Genomic DNA, 17825 nt, shown 5'->3' with positions numbered 1-17825 from the left:
GTGGTGACGTCGTGACGTCATTTCCGGCGCAGAATACGGAGACCGGATGTGAGAGGTGAATTGAATCATCTGGAGAAAGAAGCAGAAAGCGGAAACCGGAGCTGGAGGTAAAGAAAGTGACGTCACGTAGAGGGGTGCTGAGGGGCCGTGACGTCACATAGAGGGGTGCGTGACGTCCCGTAGAGGGGTGCTGAGGGGGCCGTGACGTCACGTAGAGGTGCTGAGGGGGCCGTGACGTCCCGTAGAGGGGTGCTGAGGGGGCCGTGACGTCACGTAGAGGTGCTGAGGGGGCCGTGACGTCACGTAGAGGGGTGCTGAGGGGGCCGTGACGTCACGTAGAGGGGTGCTGAGGGGGCCGTGACGTCACATAGAGGGGTGCGTGACGTCCCGTAGAGGGGTGATGAGGGGCCGTGACGTCCCGTAGAGGGGTGCTGAGGGGGCCGTGACGTCCCGTAGAGGGGGCCGTGACGTCACGTAGAGGGGCGCTGAGGGGGCCGTGACGTCCCGTAGAGGGGTGCTGAGGGGGCCGTGACGTCACGTAGAGGGGTGCTGAGGGGGCCGTGACGTCACATAGAGGGGTGCGTGACGTCACGTAGAGGGGTGCTGAGGGGCCGTGACGTCACGTAGAGGGGCGCTGAGGGGCCGTGACGTCCCGTAGAGGGGTGCTGAGGGGGCCGTGACGTCATGTAGAGGGGTGCTGAGGGGGCCGTGACGTCACGTAGAGGGGTGCTGAGGGGGCCGTGACGTCCCGTAGAGGGGTGCGTGACGTCCCGTAGAGGGGTGCTGAGGGGGCCGTGACGTCACGTAGAGGGGTGCTGAGGGGCCGTGACGTCCCGTAGAGGGGTGCGTGACGTCCCGTAGAGGGGTGCTGAGGGGGCCGTGACGTCACGTAGAGGGGTGCGTGACGTCCCGTAGAGGGGTGCTGAGGGGGCCGTGACGTCATGTAGAGGGGTGCTGAGGGGGCCGTGACGTCACGTAGAGGGGTGCTGAGGGGGCCGTGACGTCATGTAGAGGGGTGCTGAGGGGGCCGTGACGTCACGTAGAGGGGTGCTGAGGGGCCGTGACGTCACGTAGAGGGGTGCGTGACGTCCCGTAGAGGGGTGCTGAGGGGGCCGTGACGTCATGTAGAGGGGTGCTGAGGGGGCCGTGACGTCACGTAGAGGGGTGCTGAGGGGGCCGTGACGTCACGTAGAGGGGTGCTGAGGGGGCCGTGACGTCATGTAGAGGGGTGCTGAGGGGCCGTGACGTCACGTAGAGGGGCGCTGAGGGGCCGTGACGTCCCGTAGAGGGGTGCTGAGGGGGCCGTGACGTCATGTAGAGGGGTGCTGAGGGGGCCGTGACGTCACGTAGAGGGGTGCTGAGGGGGCCGTGACGTCCCGTAGAGGGGTGCGTGACGTCCCGTAGAGGGGTGCTGAGGGGGCCGTGACGTCACGTAGAGGGGTGCTGAGGGGCCGTGACGTCCCGTAGAGGGGTGCGTGACGTCCCGTAGAGGGGTGCTGAGGGGGCCGTGACGTCACGTAGAGGGGTGCGTGACGTCCCGTAGAGGGGTGCTGAGGGGGCCGTGACGTCATGTAGAGGGGTGCTGAGGGGGCCGTGACGTCACGTAGAGGGGTGCTGAGGGGGCCGTGACGTCATGTAGAGGGGTGCTGAGGGGGCCGTGACGTCACGTAGAGGGGTGCTGAGGGGCCGTGACGTCACGTAGAGGGGTGCGTGACGTCCCGTAGAGGGGTGCTGAGGGGGCCGTGACGTCATGTAGAGGGGTGCTGAGGGGGCCGTGACGTCACGTAGAGGGGTGCTGAGGGGGCCGTGACGTCACGTAGAGGGGTGCTGAGGGGGCCGTGACGTCATGTAGAGGGGTGCTGAGGGGGCCGTGACGTCACATAGAGGGGTGCTGAGGGGGCCGTGACGTCACGTAGAGGGGTGCTGAGGGGGCCGTGATGTCACGTAGAGGGGTGCTGAGGGGCCGTGACGTCACGTAGAGGGGTGCTGAGGGGCCGTGACGTCACGTAGAGGGGTGCTGAGGGGGCCGTGACGTCACGTAGAGGGGTGCTGAGGGGCCGTGACGTCACGTAGAGGGGTGCTGAGGGGCCGTGACGTCACGTAGAGGGGTGCTGTGGGGCCGTGACATCACGTAGAGGGGTGCTGAGGGGCCGTGACGTCACGTAGAGGGGTGCTGAGGGGCCGTGACGTCACGTAGAGGGGTGCTGAGGGGCCGTGACGTCACGTAGAGGGGTGCTGAGGGGCCGTGACGTCACGTAGAGGGGTGCTGAGAGGCCGTGACGTCCCGTAGAGGGGTGCTGAGGGGGCCGTGACGTCACGTAGAGGGGTGCTGAGAGGCCGTGACGTCACGTAGAGGGGTGCTGAGGGGCCGTGACGTCACGTAGAGGGGTGCTGAGGGGCCGTGACGTCACGTAGAGGGGTGCTGAGGGGCCGTGACGTCACGTAGAGGGGTGCTGAGGGGCCGTGACGTCACGTAGAGGGGTGATGAGGGGCCGTGACGTCACGTAGAGGGGTGCTGAGGGGCCGTGACGTCACGTAGAGGGGTGATGAGGGGCCGTGACGTCACGTAGAGGGGTGCTGAGGGGCCGTGACGTCACGTAGAGGGGTGCTGAGGGGCCGTGACGTCACGTAGAGGGGTGCTGAGAGGCCGTGACGTCACGTACACTGTGTGCAGAATTATTAGGCAGATGAGTATTTTCATCACATGATGCTCGTTATACATGTCGTCCTACTCCAAGCTGTATAGGCTGAGAGCCAACTACCAATGAAGTAACTCCGGTGCTGTGCATCTCTGTAATGAGGAGGGGTGCGGTGTAATGACACAACACCCTATATAAGGGGGGCTTCATTATTAGGCAACTTCCTTTCCTTTGGCAAAATGGGTCAGAAGAGAGATTTTACGGGCTCTGAAAAGTCCACATTGTGCGATGTCTTGCAGAGGGACGCAGCAGTCTAGAAATTGTCAAACTTTTGAAGCGTGATCACCGAACAATCAAGCGTTTCATGGCAAATAGCCAACAGGGTCGCTAGCAGCGTGCTGGGCAAAAAAGCGCAAAATAACTGCCCATGAATTGAGGAAAATCAAGCGTGAAGCTGCAAGATGCCATTTGCCACCAGTTTGGCCATATTTCAGAGCTGCAACGTTACTGGAGTATCAAAAAGCACAAGGTGTGCCATACTCAGGGACAGGCCAAGGTAAGGAAGGCCGAAAACCACCACCTCTGACCAAGAAACAGAAGATAAAACCTCAAGACTGGGCCAAGAAATATCTGAAGACTGATTCTTCACAGGTTTTATGGATGATGAAATGAGAGTGACTCTTGATGGGCAGATGGATGGGCCAGAGGCTGGATCAGTAAAGAGAGCTCCACTCCGACTCAGACGCCAGCAAGGTGGAGGTGGGCACTGGTATGGGCTGGGATCAGCAAAGATCAACTTGTGGGAGCTTTTCAGGTTGAGGATGGAGTGAAGCTCAACTCCCAGACCTACTGCCAGTTTTTGAAAGACAACTTCAAGGAGTGGTACAGGAAGAAGTCGCTATCGTTAAAGAAAAACATGATTTTCATGCAGGACAATGCTCCATCACATGCATCCAACTACTCCACAGCGTGGCTGGCCAGTAAAGGTCTAAAAGATGAAAAAATAATGACATGGCCCCCCCTTGTTCACCTGATCTGAACCCCATAGAGAACCTGTGGTCCCTCATAAAATGTGAGATCTACAGGGAGGGAAAACAGTCCACCTCTGGGAGCAGTGTCTGGAGGCTGTGGAGTCTGGAGGCTGTGGAGTCTGTGGAGGCTGCTGCACGCAATGTTGATGGTAAACAGATGAAGCAATGACAGAATCTATGGATGGTCGCTGCTGAGTGTCATCAGAAAGAAAGGGGGCGATATCGGGCAGTCATTTTTCGGGGTTTTGTTTTTGCAGTCAGGAATGTTTATTTCTATATGTTGTGCAGTTATATTGGTTTCCTGGTGACAATAAACAAGTGAGATGGGAATAGATCTGGTGTTTATTAAGTTGCCTAATAATTCTGCACAGTAATAGTCACTGCACAAACATTTCCTCCTAAGAAGCCGAATCTAAAGACCCCTCCAACTGCCAAAATATTAAGCTGTGATTTATGAGTCTTTTGGGTGATTGAGAACATAGTTGTTGATCGATAATAAAAAAAATCCTCTAAAATACAACTTGCCTAATAATTCTGCACACGGTGTAGAGCGGTACAGGGGGCCGTGACGTCACAAAGAGAGACGCTGAGGGGCGGTAGATTGTTTTTGAGTTTTGCTTTGAAAGTTGTGCAGGATCATGGAGTTGAGTGATGCCCTGGTGGTGGTGTCCTCTGTATCCTGTGCTGTGTATATGGCGGTACTTGTCTCTTCTTCTCGGCAGGATGGTGGAGTTGTCGGTGGTGTCCTCTGTATCCGGTGCTGTGTATATGGTGGTACTTGTCTCTTCTCGGCAGGATGGTGGAGTTGTTGGTGGTGTCCTCTGTATCCTGTGCTGTGTATATGGCAGTACTTGTCTCTTCTTCTCGGCAGGATGGTGGAGTTGTCGGTGGTGTCCTCTGTATCCTGTGCTGTGTATATGGCAGTACTTGTCTCTTCTTCTCGGCAGGATGGTGGAGTTGTCGGTGGTGTCCTCTGTATCCTGTGCTGTGTATATGGCAGTACTTGTCTCTTCTTCTCGGCAGGATGGTGGAGTTGTCGGTGGTGTCCTCTGTATCCGGTGCTGTGTATATGGCGGTACTTGTCTCTTCTTCTCGGCAGGATGGTGGAGTTGTCGGTGGTGGTGTCCTCTGTATCCTGTGCTGTGTATATGGCGGTACTTGTCTCTTCTTCTCGGCAGGATGGTGGAGTTGTCGGTGGTGTCCTCTGTATCCGGTGCTGTGTATATGGTGGTACTTGTCTCTTCTTCTCGGCAGGATGGTGAAGTTGTCGGTGGTGTCCTCTGTATCCGGTGCTGTGTATATGGTAGTACTTGTCTCTTCTTCTCGGCAGGATGGTGGAGTTGTCGGTGGTGGTGTCCTCTGTATCCTGTGCTGTGTATATGGCAGTACTTGTCTCTTCTTCTCGGCAGGATGGTGGAGTTGTCGGTGGTGGTGTCCTCTGTATCCTGTGCTGTGTATATGGCAGTACTTGTCTCCTCTTTTTCTCGGCAGGATGGTGGAGTTGTTGGTGGTGTCCTCTGTATCCTGTGCTGTGTATATGGCGGTACTTGTCTCCTCTTCTCGGCAGGATGGTGGAGTTGTCGGTGGTGGTGTCCTCTGTATCCTGTGCTGTGTATATGGCAGTACTTGTCTCTTCTCGGCAGGATGGTGGAGTTGTCGGTGGTGGTGTCCTCTGTATCCTGTGCTGTGTATATGGTGGTACTTGTCTCTTCTTCTCGGCAGGATGGTGGAGTTGTCGGTGGTGTCCTCTGTATCCTGTGCTGTGTATATGGCAGTACTTGTCTCCTCTTCTCGGCAGGATGGTGGAGTTGTCGGTGGTGTCCTCTGTATCCTGTGCTGTGTAAATGGCAGTACTTGTCTCTTCTTCTCGGCAGGATGGTGGAGTTGTTGGTGGTGTCCTCTGTATCCTGTGCTGTGTATATGGCAGTACTTGTCTCTTCTTCTCGGCAGGATGGTGGAGTTGTCGTTGGTGGTGTCCTCTGTATCCTGTGCTGTGTATATGGCAGTACTTGTCTCTTCTTCTCGGCAGGATGGTGGAGTTGTCGGTGGTGTCCTCTGTATCCTGTGCTGTGTATATGGCAGTACTTGTCTCCTCTTTTTCTCGGCAGGATGGTGGAGTTGTCGGTGGTGGTGTCCTCTGTATCCTGTGCTGTGTATATGGCAGTACTTGTCTCTTCTTCTCGGCAGGATGGTGGAGTTGTCGGTGGTGTCCTCTGTATCCTGTGCTGTGTATATGGCAGTACTTGTCTCCTCTTTTTCTCGGCAGGATGGTGGAGTTGTCGGTGGTGGTGTCCTCTGTATCCTGTGCTGTGTATATGGCAGTACTTGTCTCTTCTTCTCGGCAGGATGGTGGAGTTGTCGGTGGTGTCCTCTGTATCCTGTGCTGTGTATATGGTGGTACTTGTCTCCTCTTCTCGGCAGGATGGTGGAGTTGTTGGTGGTGTCCTCTGTATCCTGTGCTGTGTATATGGTGGTACTTGTCTCTTCTCGGCAGGATGGTGGAGTTGTTGTTGGTGGTGTCCTCTGTATCCTGTGCTGTGTATATGGTGGTACTTGTCTCTTCTTCTCGGCAGGATGGTGGAGTTGTCGGTGGTGGTGTCCTCTGTATCCTGTGCTGTGTATATGGTGGTACTTGTCTCTTCTTCTCGGCAGGATGGTGGAGTTGTTGTTGTTGGTGGTGTCCTCTGTATCCTGTGCTGTGTATATGGTGGTACTTGTCTCTTCTTCTCGGCAGGATGGTGGAGTTGTTGGTGGTGGTGTCCTCTGTATCCTGTGCTGTGTATATGGTGGTACTTGTCTCCTCTTCTTCTCGGCAGGATGGTGGAGTTGTCGGTGGTGTCCTCTGTATCCTGTGCTGTGTATATGGCAGTACTTGTCTCTTCTCGGCAGGATGGTGGAGTTGTCGGTGGTGGTGTCCTCTGTATCCTGTGCTGTGTATATGGCAGTACTTGTCTCCTCTTCTCGGCAGGATGGTGGAGTTATCGGTGGTGTCCTCTGTATCCTGTGCTGTGTATATGGTGGTACTTGTCTCCTCTTCTCGGCAGGATGGTGGAGTTGTCGGTGGTGTCCTCTGTATCCTGTGCTGTGTATATGGTGGTACTTGTCTCCTCTTCTCGGCAGGATGGTGGAGTTGTTGGTGGTGTCCTCTGTATCCTGTGCTGTGTATATGGCAGTACTTGTCTCTTCTTCTCGGCAGGATGGTGGAGTTATCGGTGATGTCCTCTGTATCCTGTGCTGTGTATATGGCGGTACTTGTCTCTTCTTCTCGGCAGGATGGTGGAGTTGTCGGTGGTGGTGTCCTCTGTATCCTGTGCTGTGTATATGGCAGTACTTGTCTCTTCTTCTCGGCAGGATGGTGGAGTTGTCGGTGGTGGTGTCCTCTGTATCCTGTGCTGTGTATATGGCAGTACTTGTCTCTTCTTCTCGGCAGGATGGTGGAGTTGTTGGTGGTGTCCTCTGTATCCTGTGCTGTGTATATGGCAGTACTTGTCTCTTCTCGGCAGGATGGTGGAGTTGTTGGTGGTGTCCTCTGTATCCTGTGCTGTGTATATGGCAGTACTTGTCTCTTCTCGGCAGGATGGTGGAGTTGTTGGTGGTGTCCTCTGTATCCTGTGCTGTGTATATGGCAGTACTTGTCTCTTCTTCTCGGCAGGATGGTGGAGTTGTCGGTGGTGTCCTCTGTATCCTGTGCTGTGTATATGGCAGTACTTGTCTCTTCTTCTCGGCAGGATGGTGGAGTTGTCGGTGGTGTCCTCTGTATCCTGTGCTGTGTATATGGCAGTACTTGTCTCTTCTTCTCGGCAGGATGGTGGAGTTGTCGGTGGTGGTGTCCTCTGTATCCTGTGCTGTGTATATGGCAGTACTTGTCTCTTCTTCTCGGCAGGATGGTGGAGTTGTCGGTGGTGTCCTCTGTATCCTGTGCTGTGTATATGGTGGTACTTGTCTCTTCTTCTCGCAGGATGGTGGAGTTGTCGGTGGTGTCTTCTGTATCCTGTGCTGTGTATATGGTGGTACTTGTCTCTTCTCGGCAGGATGGTGGAGTTGTCGGTGATGTCCTCTGTATCCTGTGCTGTGTATATGGCGGTACTTGTCTCTTCTTCTCGGCAGGATGGTGGAGTTGTCGGTGGTGGTGTCCTCTGTATCCTGTGCTGTGTATATGGCAGTACTTGTCTCTTCTTCTCAGCAGGATGGTGGAGTTGTCGGTGGTGGTGTCCTCTGTATCCTGTGCTGTGTATATGGCAGTACTTGTCTCCTCTTCTCGGCAGGATGGTGGAGTTGTTGGTGGTGGTGTCCTCTGTATCCTGTGCTGTGTATATGGTGGTACTTATCTCTTCTTCTCGGCAGGATGGTGGAGTTGTTGGTGGTGTCCTCTGTATCCTGTGCTGTGTATATGGCAGTACTTGTCTCTTCTCGGCAGGATGGTGGAGTTGTTGGTGGTGTCCTCTGTATCCTGTGCTGTGTATATGGCAGTACTTGTCTCTTCTCGGCAGGATGGTGGAGTTGTTGGTGGTGTCCTCTGTATCCTGTGCTGTGTATATGGCAGTACTTGTCTCTTCTCGGCAGGATGGTGGAGTTGTTGGTGGTGTCCTCTGTATCCTGTGCTGTGTATATGGCAGTACTTGTCTCTTCTTCTCGGCAGGATGGTGGAGTTGTCGGTGGTGTCCTCTGTATCCTGTGCTGTGTATATGGCAGTACTTGTCTCTTCTTCTCGGCAGGATGGTGGAGTTGTCGGTGGTGTCCTCTGTATCCTGTGCTGTGTATATGGCAGTACTTGTCTCTTCTTCTCGGCAGGATGGTGGAGTTGTCGGTGGTGTCCTCTGTATCCTGTGCTGTGTATATGGCAGTACTTGTCTCCTCTTCTCGGCAGGATGGTGGAGTTGTCGGTGGTGTCCTCTGTATCCTGTGCTGTGTATATTGAGTGATGCCCTGGTGGTGGTGTCCTCTGTATCCTGTGCTGTGTATATGGCAGTACTTGTCTCCTCTTCTCGGCAGGATGGTGGAGTTGTCGGTGGTGTCCTCTGTATCCTGTGCTGTGTATATGGCAGTACTTGTCTCCTCTTCTCGGCAGGATGGTTTAGTTGTCGGTGGTGGTGTCCTCTGTATCCTGTGCTGTGTATATGGCAGTACTTGTCTCTTCTTCTCGGCAGGATGGTGGAGTTGTTGGTGGTGTCCTCTGTATCCTGTGCTGTGTATATGGCAGTACTTGTCTCTTCTTCTCGGCAGGATGGTGGAGTTGTTGGTGGTGTCCTCTGTATCCTGTGCTGTGTATATGGCAGTACTTGTCTCTTCTTCTCGGCAGGATGGTGGAGTTGTCGGTGGTGTCCTCTGTATCCTGTGCTGTGTATATGGCAGTACTTGTCTCTTCTTCTTCTCGGCAGGATGGTGGAGTTGTCAGTGGTGTCCTCTGTATCCTGTGCTGTGTATATGGTGGTACTTGTCTCTTCTTCTCGCAGGATGGTGGAGTTGTCGGTGGTGTCCTCTGTATCCTGTGCTGTGTATATGGCGGTACTTGTCTCTTCTTCTCGGCAGGATGGTGGAGTTGTCGGTGGTATCCTCTGTATCCTGTGCTGTGTATATGGCGGTACTTGTCTCTTCTTCTCGGCAGGATGGTGGAGTTGTCGGTGGTGTCCTCTGTATCCTGTGCTGTGTATATGGCGGTACTTGTCTCTTCTTCTTCTCGGCAGGATGGTGGAGTTGTTGTTGGTGGTGTCCTCTGTATCCTGTGCTGTGTATATGGCAGTACTTGTCTCCTCTTCTCGGCAGGATGGTGGAGTTGTCGGTGGTGTCCTCTGTATCCTGTGCTGTGTATATGGCAGTACTTGTCACCTCTTCTTCTCGGCAGGATGGTGGAGTTGTCGGTGGTGTCCTCTGTATCCTGTGCTGTGTATATGGCAGTACTTGTCTCTTCTTCTCGGCAGGATGGTGGAGTTGTCGGTGGTGTCCTCTGTATCCTGTGCTGTGTATATGGCAGTACTTGTCTCTTCTTCTCGGCAGGATGGTGGAGTTGTCGGTGGTGTCCTCTGTATCCTGTGCTGTGTATATGGCAGTACTTGTCTCTTCTTCTCGGCAGGATGGTGGAGTTGTCGGTGGTGTCCTCTGTATCCTGTGCTGTGTATATGGCGGTACTTGTCACCTCTTCTTCTCGGCAGGATGGCTGGGCTGAGGGATCGTCTGTCGAGCTGTCGTCACGCTCTGCTCACCTGGGATGGCGGCGTGTCTCTGGCCGCTCTGCAGGACTTCGTGTCTCTGGTGCAGGAGTCAGTAGGTCCCGGCGGGAGCGTGAAAGTAGAGAACGAGGAGCGGCTGATTGTGTGTGAGTTGCGCTGGCTCCGCTGCTGCTGCCTTCATGTTCCGGTGGATCCATCCTCCTGACGTCCTACTTCCCCTCCAGCCTCTCACACAGACTCCAGCTTTGACCTCGTCCTTCTTGGTCTGGTCCCTGGAAGCTCCGCCATTCACGGCTCAGATCTTCTGGCAGAAGTCGCGCGAATCTTAAAGCCTGGCGGCATCGTACTGATCCGGGGGGCCGCGGATCCCCAGGAGGGTGAGAAGGGAATAACACAGCGAGAGAGGACGTCTCTGCCCCTCATCCACATCTACCCCTCCCTCACCATACAGGCGTGCACAGGACCAATCACTGATCCCACCCCCCCCCCCTCTCCCACCCTCACTGCATCGGACCACTCACTGAACCACCTACTAATCCCGCCTACTCCATCCTCACTGCACAGAACCGCCCACTGATCCCGCCCCTCCATCTTCACTGCACAGGACCAATCACTGATCTCCCCCCCCCTCCCCACTGCATCGGATCATCACTGACCCTACCCCCCCCCCCCTCACTGCACAGGACCAATCACTGAACTGCCTACTAATCCCGCCCCCTCCATCCTCCCTGCACAGAACTGCCCCCTGATTCCACCCCCATCCTCACTGCACAGAACCGCCCACTGACCTTACCCCCCCCATCCTCACTGCACAGAACTGCCTACTGATCCCGCCCCCTCCATCCTCACTGCACAGAACCGCCCACTGATCCCGCCCCCTCCATCCTCACTGCACAGAACCGCCCACTGATCCCGCCCCCTCCATCCTCACTGCACAGAACCGCCCACTGATCCCGTCCCCTCCATCCTCACTGCACAGGACCAATCACTGAACCGCCTACTGATCCCGCCCCCTCCATCCTCACTGCACAGAACTGCCCACTGATCCCGCCCCTCCATCCTCACTGCACAGAACCGCCCACTGATCCCACCCCCTCCAAGCTCACTGCACAGAACCGCCTACTGATCCTGCCCCCTCCATCCTCACTGCACAGAACCGCCCACTGATCCCGCCCCCTCCATCCTCACTGCACAGAACCGCCCACTGACCCTACCCCCCCATCCTCACTGCACAGAACCGCCCACTGACCCTACCCCCCCCATCCTCACTGCACAGAACTGCCTACTGATCCCGCCCCCTCCATCCTCACTGCACAGAACCGCCCACTGATCCCGTCCCCTCCATCCTCCCTGCACAGGACCAATCATTGAACCGCCTACTGATCCCGCCCCCTCCATCCTCACTGCACAGAACCGCCCACTGATCCCGCCCCTCCATCCTCACTGCACAGAACCGCCCACTGATCCCGCCCCCTCCAAGCTCACTGCACAGAACCGCCCACTGATCCCGCCCCCTCCATCCTCATTGCATAGGACCTCCCACTGATCCCGCCCCCTCTTTCTCTTTGCAACGCTCCTGTACTGACAGTATGTCGTCTCTCTGCAGTTGGCGCCTCCGGTCTCCGGTCCCCGGCACAGCTCACCTCCTCTCTCACATTGTCTGGACTAACTGATGTAACTCAGGTAAGTGTGCACCTGCACGCCGCTCCTGTGTGCTCCAGGCAGAGTTCTTCTGAGGGCACTGTCTGGTTTGGGTGCCGGTTTCTGGTACGCCGCCTTGTGTCATCTCACTTGGGATGCTTTCTATTTTGTCTGTAGATTCCTCCAGAGCAGGGGATGGACCAAACCGGGGGGCTTCTGGGACCCTTCAGTTCTGATGTAAACTCTGTTACAATAGCAGCTAAAAAACCCAACTATGAAGTGGGGTCCTCACGGCAGCTGTCTCTATCCAGACACTCGAGGCCCGGTACTGACTGAGGGCTGTGAGCACGGTGTGTGGGGGGCTGTGCTGGGGGGCAGGGCCTTTAATAACCAGGGCTTTGTGCTGCAGGGAAGCCCTCTGCCGATCTGACTGCCGTGAAGCTCTGGACGCTGTCTGCCACTGACATGAATGACGAGGATGTGGTCAGTGCGTTCCCCTTACATGTGGGGGTGGATATATTCAGATGCTGGTGGGGGGGGGTGGTGTGGTTGGAATGGGGGGGGGGGGGTGGTGAGGGTGGAAGTCTGGGCAGATGGAGACTGGTAGTCAGGCCGATGGGGGTGAGGGCTGATGGAGATGGGGCAGTCAGGTTGGGGGTGAGGGCTGAAGTCCGGGCCGATGGAAATGGGTTGGTCAGGCAAGTGCTGATGGAGATGGGCGGTCAGGGGTGAGGGCAAAAGTTGGGGCTTATGGAGATGGGGCCGTTAGGCCGGGGGGCAAGGGCTGAGATCAGGCCGGGTGGGGGAAGGGGAGCGAGGGCTGAGGTCAGGTGGGTGGGGGTGGGCGAGGGCTGAGGTCGTGGTTGATGTAGACGGGGCAGTCGGGCGGGTGGGGGGGAAGGTCGGGGCTGATGTAGACGGGGCAGTCGGGTTGGTGAGGGCTGAGGTTGGGGCTGATGTAGATGGGCCTGGAGGGGGTGGGGGGTGAGGGGTAAGGTCAGGCCGGGTGGGGGAAGGGGAGCGAGGGCTGAGGTCAGGCCGGTGTGGGTGGGCGAGGGCTGAGGTCGTGGTTGATGTAGACGGGCAGTCAGGCGGGTGGGGGGGAGGTCGGGGCTGATGTAGACGGGGCAGTCGGGTTGGTGAGGGCTTAGGTTGGGGCTGATGTAGACGGGCCTGGAGGGGGTGAGGGGTGAGGGCTGAGATCGCGGCCGACATGTGGGTGGCTGAGCTATCTTTGCTGCCTCCATTACTGCCCATTTTATCCTAGTCTTTTCATTTGTTTCAGGACCTCTTAGACTCAGATGATCTTCTAGACCAAGAAGACCTGAAATTGCCGCCGCCATCTTCTTTGCGGCTCGGGGGCTGTGGGGAGGGCAGTGAGAAGAAACGTAAAGCCTGCAAGAACTGGTGAGAGCTGTTTGTGCCGGAGTCGGTGCGTTGCTCAGCGTCCTCGCTGCACCTCTTATTTGATGGCTTCTCTTCTCTCCACAGCACTTGTGGACTAGCGGAAGAACTGCAGGAGAGTAAGAGTGCAACCCCAAAACCCGCTGCCTCAGCTTGTGGTAATGTGAGTATGGAACCTGTGTACAATCACATGGGACAAAAAAATCTGTGTGAAAGGGTTCTCTCCGGTTACTGGTTGCCGCAGGAAGCAGCCTGTGTGCCCGGTTTTGGGTGGAGAGCGGCAGTATTGGCCAGTGTGAGATTTCATGTGCCTGCTTTGTCTTTCAGTGTTACCTGGGGGACGCGTTTCGCTGTGCCAGCTGCCCGTACCTTGGAATGCCAGCGTTTAAACCCGGAGAGAAGGTCCTGCTGAATTCGGGGCAGCTGCAGGACGCCTAGGGGGGCCCCTGTGTATACAATTCACAATAAAATATGTATGTGCTAACGTGTGACACCGGCTGCTGTGTGAGGACGGGAGCGTCCGGAGATCCAGACATCTGTGATTCTCAGAGCGGCACCTCGCGCTTCTGACGTCGGCTAATCCTAGTACAACCAGTGCTCACCATGTGGATTCCTACAGCCTTGTCCTTGGAGAGGCTGGAACCTGAAATGGTGTGGAGGCAGCATCTAATGAATGAGCAGTCCCCGACACTGGCCTGGTTACATGGGACTGTCTGCCGTCACCATGAGGTGGGAAGAAGCAAGAAAACCAAACAATCCGAAAGTCCAAACCTCTGCCAACTGGGTGTGCAGGCTGCAGCAAAGGTTCATAGGGGACTAATGAATAGGTAAAATTAGAATTACCCCCATAAAAAAATAAAACGTTAATGCACGGGACCATTGCAGCAGGAGGCCCACACCACTGAATGAAGGATGGGCGGCTCAGGCAGGAATGTTCCTCCGGTCGGGGCAGCAGTGCGGCGTGCCACTGAGGTGCGGCGTGCCACTGAGGTGCGGCGTGCCACTGAGGTGCGGCGTGCCACTGAGGTGCGGCGTGCCACTGAGGTGCGGCGTGCCACTGAGGTGCGGCGTGCCACTGAGGTGCGGCGTGCCACTGAGGTGCGGCGTGCCACTGAGGTGCGGCGGCTCATCTCAAGCACAATGCCCCAATATCTGCTGCCAAGTTAAGCAAAAATACTGCTACTTCAGGTGTTTTATGCCAGAATTCTGCTGCAAGCATCCTAAAAATTGAGCACGGGTCGGGCAAATATGGTGCTGTAGATCAGAGGTTCCCAACTCCAGTCCTCAAGGCACACCAACAGTGCAGGTTTTCAGGATTGCCTTAGTATTGCACAGGGGTTGGAATCATCGCCAGTGCAGGTGATTAAATTACCACCTGTGCAAAACTAAGGAGATCCTGAAAACCTGCACTGTTGGTGTGCCTTGAGGACTGGAGTTGGGAACCTCTGCTGTAGATGATTGTACTTGCAGCTGCCCAATCTGAGCTGATGGACCTCGCTTATAGCTAGTGCTGCTCCTCAAAAACGGTTTATCATAACTACTAAACCAGCCAAAGGGGCGCTACTGAGCCAGATCCCAGGAAGGAGTTGTCACAAGAGAAAGGGCTGGTCCGAAGGCAAAGTATATTAGAAATGCAAGTGAGTGAACGCTACGATGGTCCAGTACTGGTTCCTCAAGCAAATCAGACGCTCGGATAATGGAAGTCAACGATTGGACAGTTCAGTTCGCCACCCACATACGGGATATACAGCCCCAAGTGTACCTGCACCCCAAATATACTTGGCTAAGCACCTACGATGCTCTACCGAGCCCCAAGCCAACTTAAGCACCCATGATACTCGGCTGAGCCCACTTGGGCAGGTGTGATATTCGTCCGAGCCCTGAACATACCTGAGCACCTGCGATGCTCTGCTGAGCCCCAAGCGTAACTGAGCCCCTATGATACTCGACCGAACCCACGTGGGCACCTGCGATATTCGGCTGAGCCCCGAACATACCTGAGCACATGCGACGCTCTGCTGATCCGCAACATCCCGCCCACCTCCTTCCTTCCTCATTGCCGGCGGCCGCAGGTACGCTGTTGTTCCTCGTTCCTGCGGTGTCACACATAGAGGTGTGTGCTGCCTCGGGAACAACGAACAACCTGCGTCCTGCAACAGCAATGATATTTGAGATTAGAACGACGTGTCAACGATCAACGATATGGTGAGTAATTTTGATCATTAGCGGTCATTCGTGCGTTTCACACGCAACGACGTCGCCAACGAGGCTGGATGTGTGTCACGAATTCCGTGACACCCAATGACATCTCGTTAGCGATGTTGTGGCGTGTAAAGCCCCCTTAAGAGTTAGCTTTTGGAGGTACTTGAGGAAAGAGCTTCATTCTTTCAGAGTTTAAGAAAAGATGTTTTTCATCTAGGAAATCCCATTTTGCCTGAAGCCAAGACTTGACCACAAAAGCACCCTAACCTGAGCTTGATGCATCCATTGCGGCAGCAGACTTGTCCTTCCCGAGATGGAGACATCCAACTCTTCAGATCCTGTTTGGTGGGAAGAATTGTGTGCAGATTGATGAACTATTGGCTGAAGCGGTCACTGCTTCTTCCCGGCGGTCGGAGTCTGAATCTTCACGGCTGGTTTATCGTGTGGTGGAGGTTTCACGTCCCACACAATGTGAATCCAGGCTGATAATTTCAGGAACATTTTCTGAGATGCTGATTTATCTCAGATATTTACATTTTCTGTAGGAGACAGCTGAGATTTTAACCTTGTTGTAAAAGAAACTTGACTTCATGTTGCCATATTGATCTTTTTCTTTTGAAGTAATTTGTTGGGATAGGTAAGGCTGGTGCCAAGGTGCCACACAAGGCACAAAGTCTTCCAGGAGTAGATTCAACGAGGCTTATCAGGATTCACAGCGCATAGGCTGACCAGCAAAGCCGTAAAAGCTGTGGTTCACCATGAACACAGCATTGGGTGAGTTGTTACATTAGTATTATTATTATTATTATTATTTATTATTATAGCGCCATTTATTCCATGGCGCTTTACAAGTGAAAGAGGGTATACGTACAACAATCATTAACAGTACAAGACAGACTGGTATAGGAGGAGAGAGGACCCTGCCCGCGAGGGCTCACAGTCTACAGGGAATGGGTGATGGTACAATAGGTGAGGACAGAGCTGGTTGCGCAGTGGTCTACTGGGCTGAGGGCTATTGTAGGTTGTAGGCTTGTTGGAAGAGGTGGGTCTTGAGGTTCCTCTTGAAGCTTTCCACGGTAGTGGAGAGTCTGATGTGCTGAGGTAGAGCGTTCCAGAGTATGGGGGATGCACGGGAGAAATCTTGTACACGATTGTGGGAAGAGGAAATAAGAGAGGAGCAGAGAAGGAGATCTTGTGAGGATCTAAGGTTGCGTGCAGGTAGGTACTGGGAGACTAGGTCACAGATGTAGGGAGGAGACAGGTTGTGCATGGCTTTGTATGTCATGGTTAATGTTTTGAACTGGAGTCGTTGGGCGATGGGAAGCCAGTGAAGGGATTGGCAGAGTGGCGAGGCTGGGGAGTAGCGAGGGGAGAGGTGGATTAAGCGGGCTGCAGAGTTTAGGATAGATTGGAGGGGTGCAAGAGTGTTGGAAGGGAGGCCAGAGAGCAGGAGGTTGCAGTAGTCGAGGCGGGAGATGATGAGGGCATGCACTAATGTTTTTGAAGATTCTTGGTTAAGGAAAGCACGGATCCGGGAGATATTTTTGAGTTGTAATCGGCATGAGTTGAAGAGGGCTTGGATGTGTGGCTTGAAGGATAGAGCAGAGTCGAGGGTTACTCCAAGGCAACGAGCTTGTGAGACTGGGGTGAGTGAGCAACCATCAAGTTTGATGGAAAGGCTTGTTGGAGGAGGTGAGTGAGGAGGAGGAAAGACAATAAACTCTGTTTTGTCCATGTTAAGTTTTAGGAATCGTGCAGAGAAGAAGGATGAAATAGCAGACAGACATTGTGGTATTTTGGTTAGTAGAGAGGTAATGTCAGGTCCAGAGAGGTAGATCTGTGTGTCATCGGCATAGAGATGATACTGGAAGCCGTGGGACTCTATGAGCTGTCCCAAGCCGAAGGTATAGATGGAGAACAGCAGGGGTCCAAGAACTGAGCCTTGAGGGACACCGACAGATAGGGGGCGAGCTGAGGAAGTGGTGTGAGAATGGGAGACGCTGAAAGTTCGGTCGGTTAGGTATGAGGAGATCCAAGATAGGGCCAAGTCTGTGATGCCCAGAGATGAGGCTTATAAGCGGTGCACACATATGGGGCTTATAAGCGGTGCACACATATGAGGCTTATAAGCGGTGCACACATATGGGGCTTATAAGCGGTGCACACATATGGGGCTTATAAGCGGTGCACACATATGAGGCTTATAAGCGGTGCACACATATGAGGCTTATAAGCGGTGCACACATATGAGGCTTATAAGCGGTGCACACATATGGGGCTTATAAGCGGTGCACACACGAGGCTTCTAAGCGGTGCACACACGAGGCTTATAAGCAGTGCACACATATGGGGCTTATAAGCGGTGCACACACATGAGGCTTATAAGCGGTGCACACACGAGGCTTATAAGCGGTGCACACATGTGAGGCAAATCCCGGGATATGAAGATGAATTATGACTCCAGTCATAATCCCTCATCACTCCCTGGCAGTGCCCCCTCCCTTCTTGTTCTCAGTGTTCCACTTACACCTCCATGGCCATGTCCTGTGATATGGAAATTAGGTGGCTTGGGGACAATGGACACAGGATGACTCCCTGCCGTCACCCTGTAACAAGAGTTGTATCTCATTAGCCAGGCTATGGAAATAGCCAGACAGAACGACTCCAGTAAAAAATGGTTCATATCTCGCAAGCCATATTTCCGATAAATATGGCAACCATAAAAATGGTGTCTCCGCATG

General features: G+C 54.6%; 1 protein-coding gene across 1 annotated transcript; it reads left to right on the top strand.

Annotated features, from left to right (window-relative positions):
- The first annotated feature begins 3 nt into the window (after window positions 1–3).
- On the top strand, window positions 4–13370 carry CIAPIN1 (cytokine induced apoptosis inhibitor 1). Its single transcript, XM_075326287.1, has 9 exons — window positions 4–107; window positions 9820–9983; window positions 10062–10214; window positions 11444–11520; window positions 11656–11803; window positions 11888–11961; window positions 12764–12885; window positions 12970–13045; window positions 13210–13370. The coding sequence occupies exons 2-9, from the start codon at window positions 9821–9823 to the stop codon at window positions 13318–13320; spliced, it is 924 nt and encodes a 307-aa protein (XP_075182402.1). The 5' UTR covers window positions 4–107; window position 9820; the 3' UTR covers window positions 13321–13370.
- Window positions 13371–17825: the final 4455 nt, after the last annotated feature.

This window comes from Anomaloglossus baeobatrachus, chromosome 10 (genome assembly GCF_048569485.1).
Source record: "Anomaloglossus baeobatrachus isolate aAnoBae1 chromosome 10, aAnoBae1.hap1, whole genome shotgun sequence".
NCBI classification, from domain to species: domain Eukaryota; kingdom Metazoa; phylum Chordata; class Amphibia; order Anura; family Aromobatidae; genus Anomaloglossus; species Anomaloglossus baeobatrachus.
The sequence above is the reverse complement of the archived record's forward strand: the minus strand, read 5'-3'. Positions and strand labels throughout refer to the sequence as shown.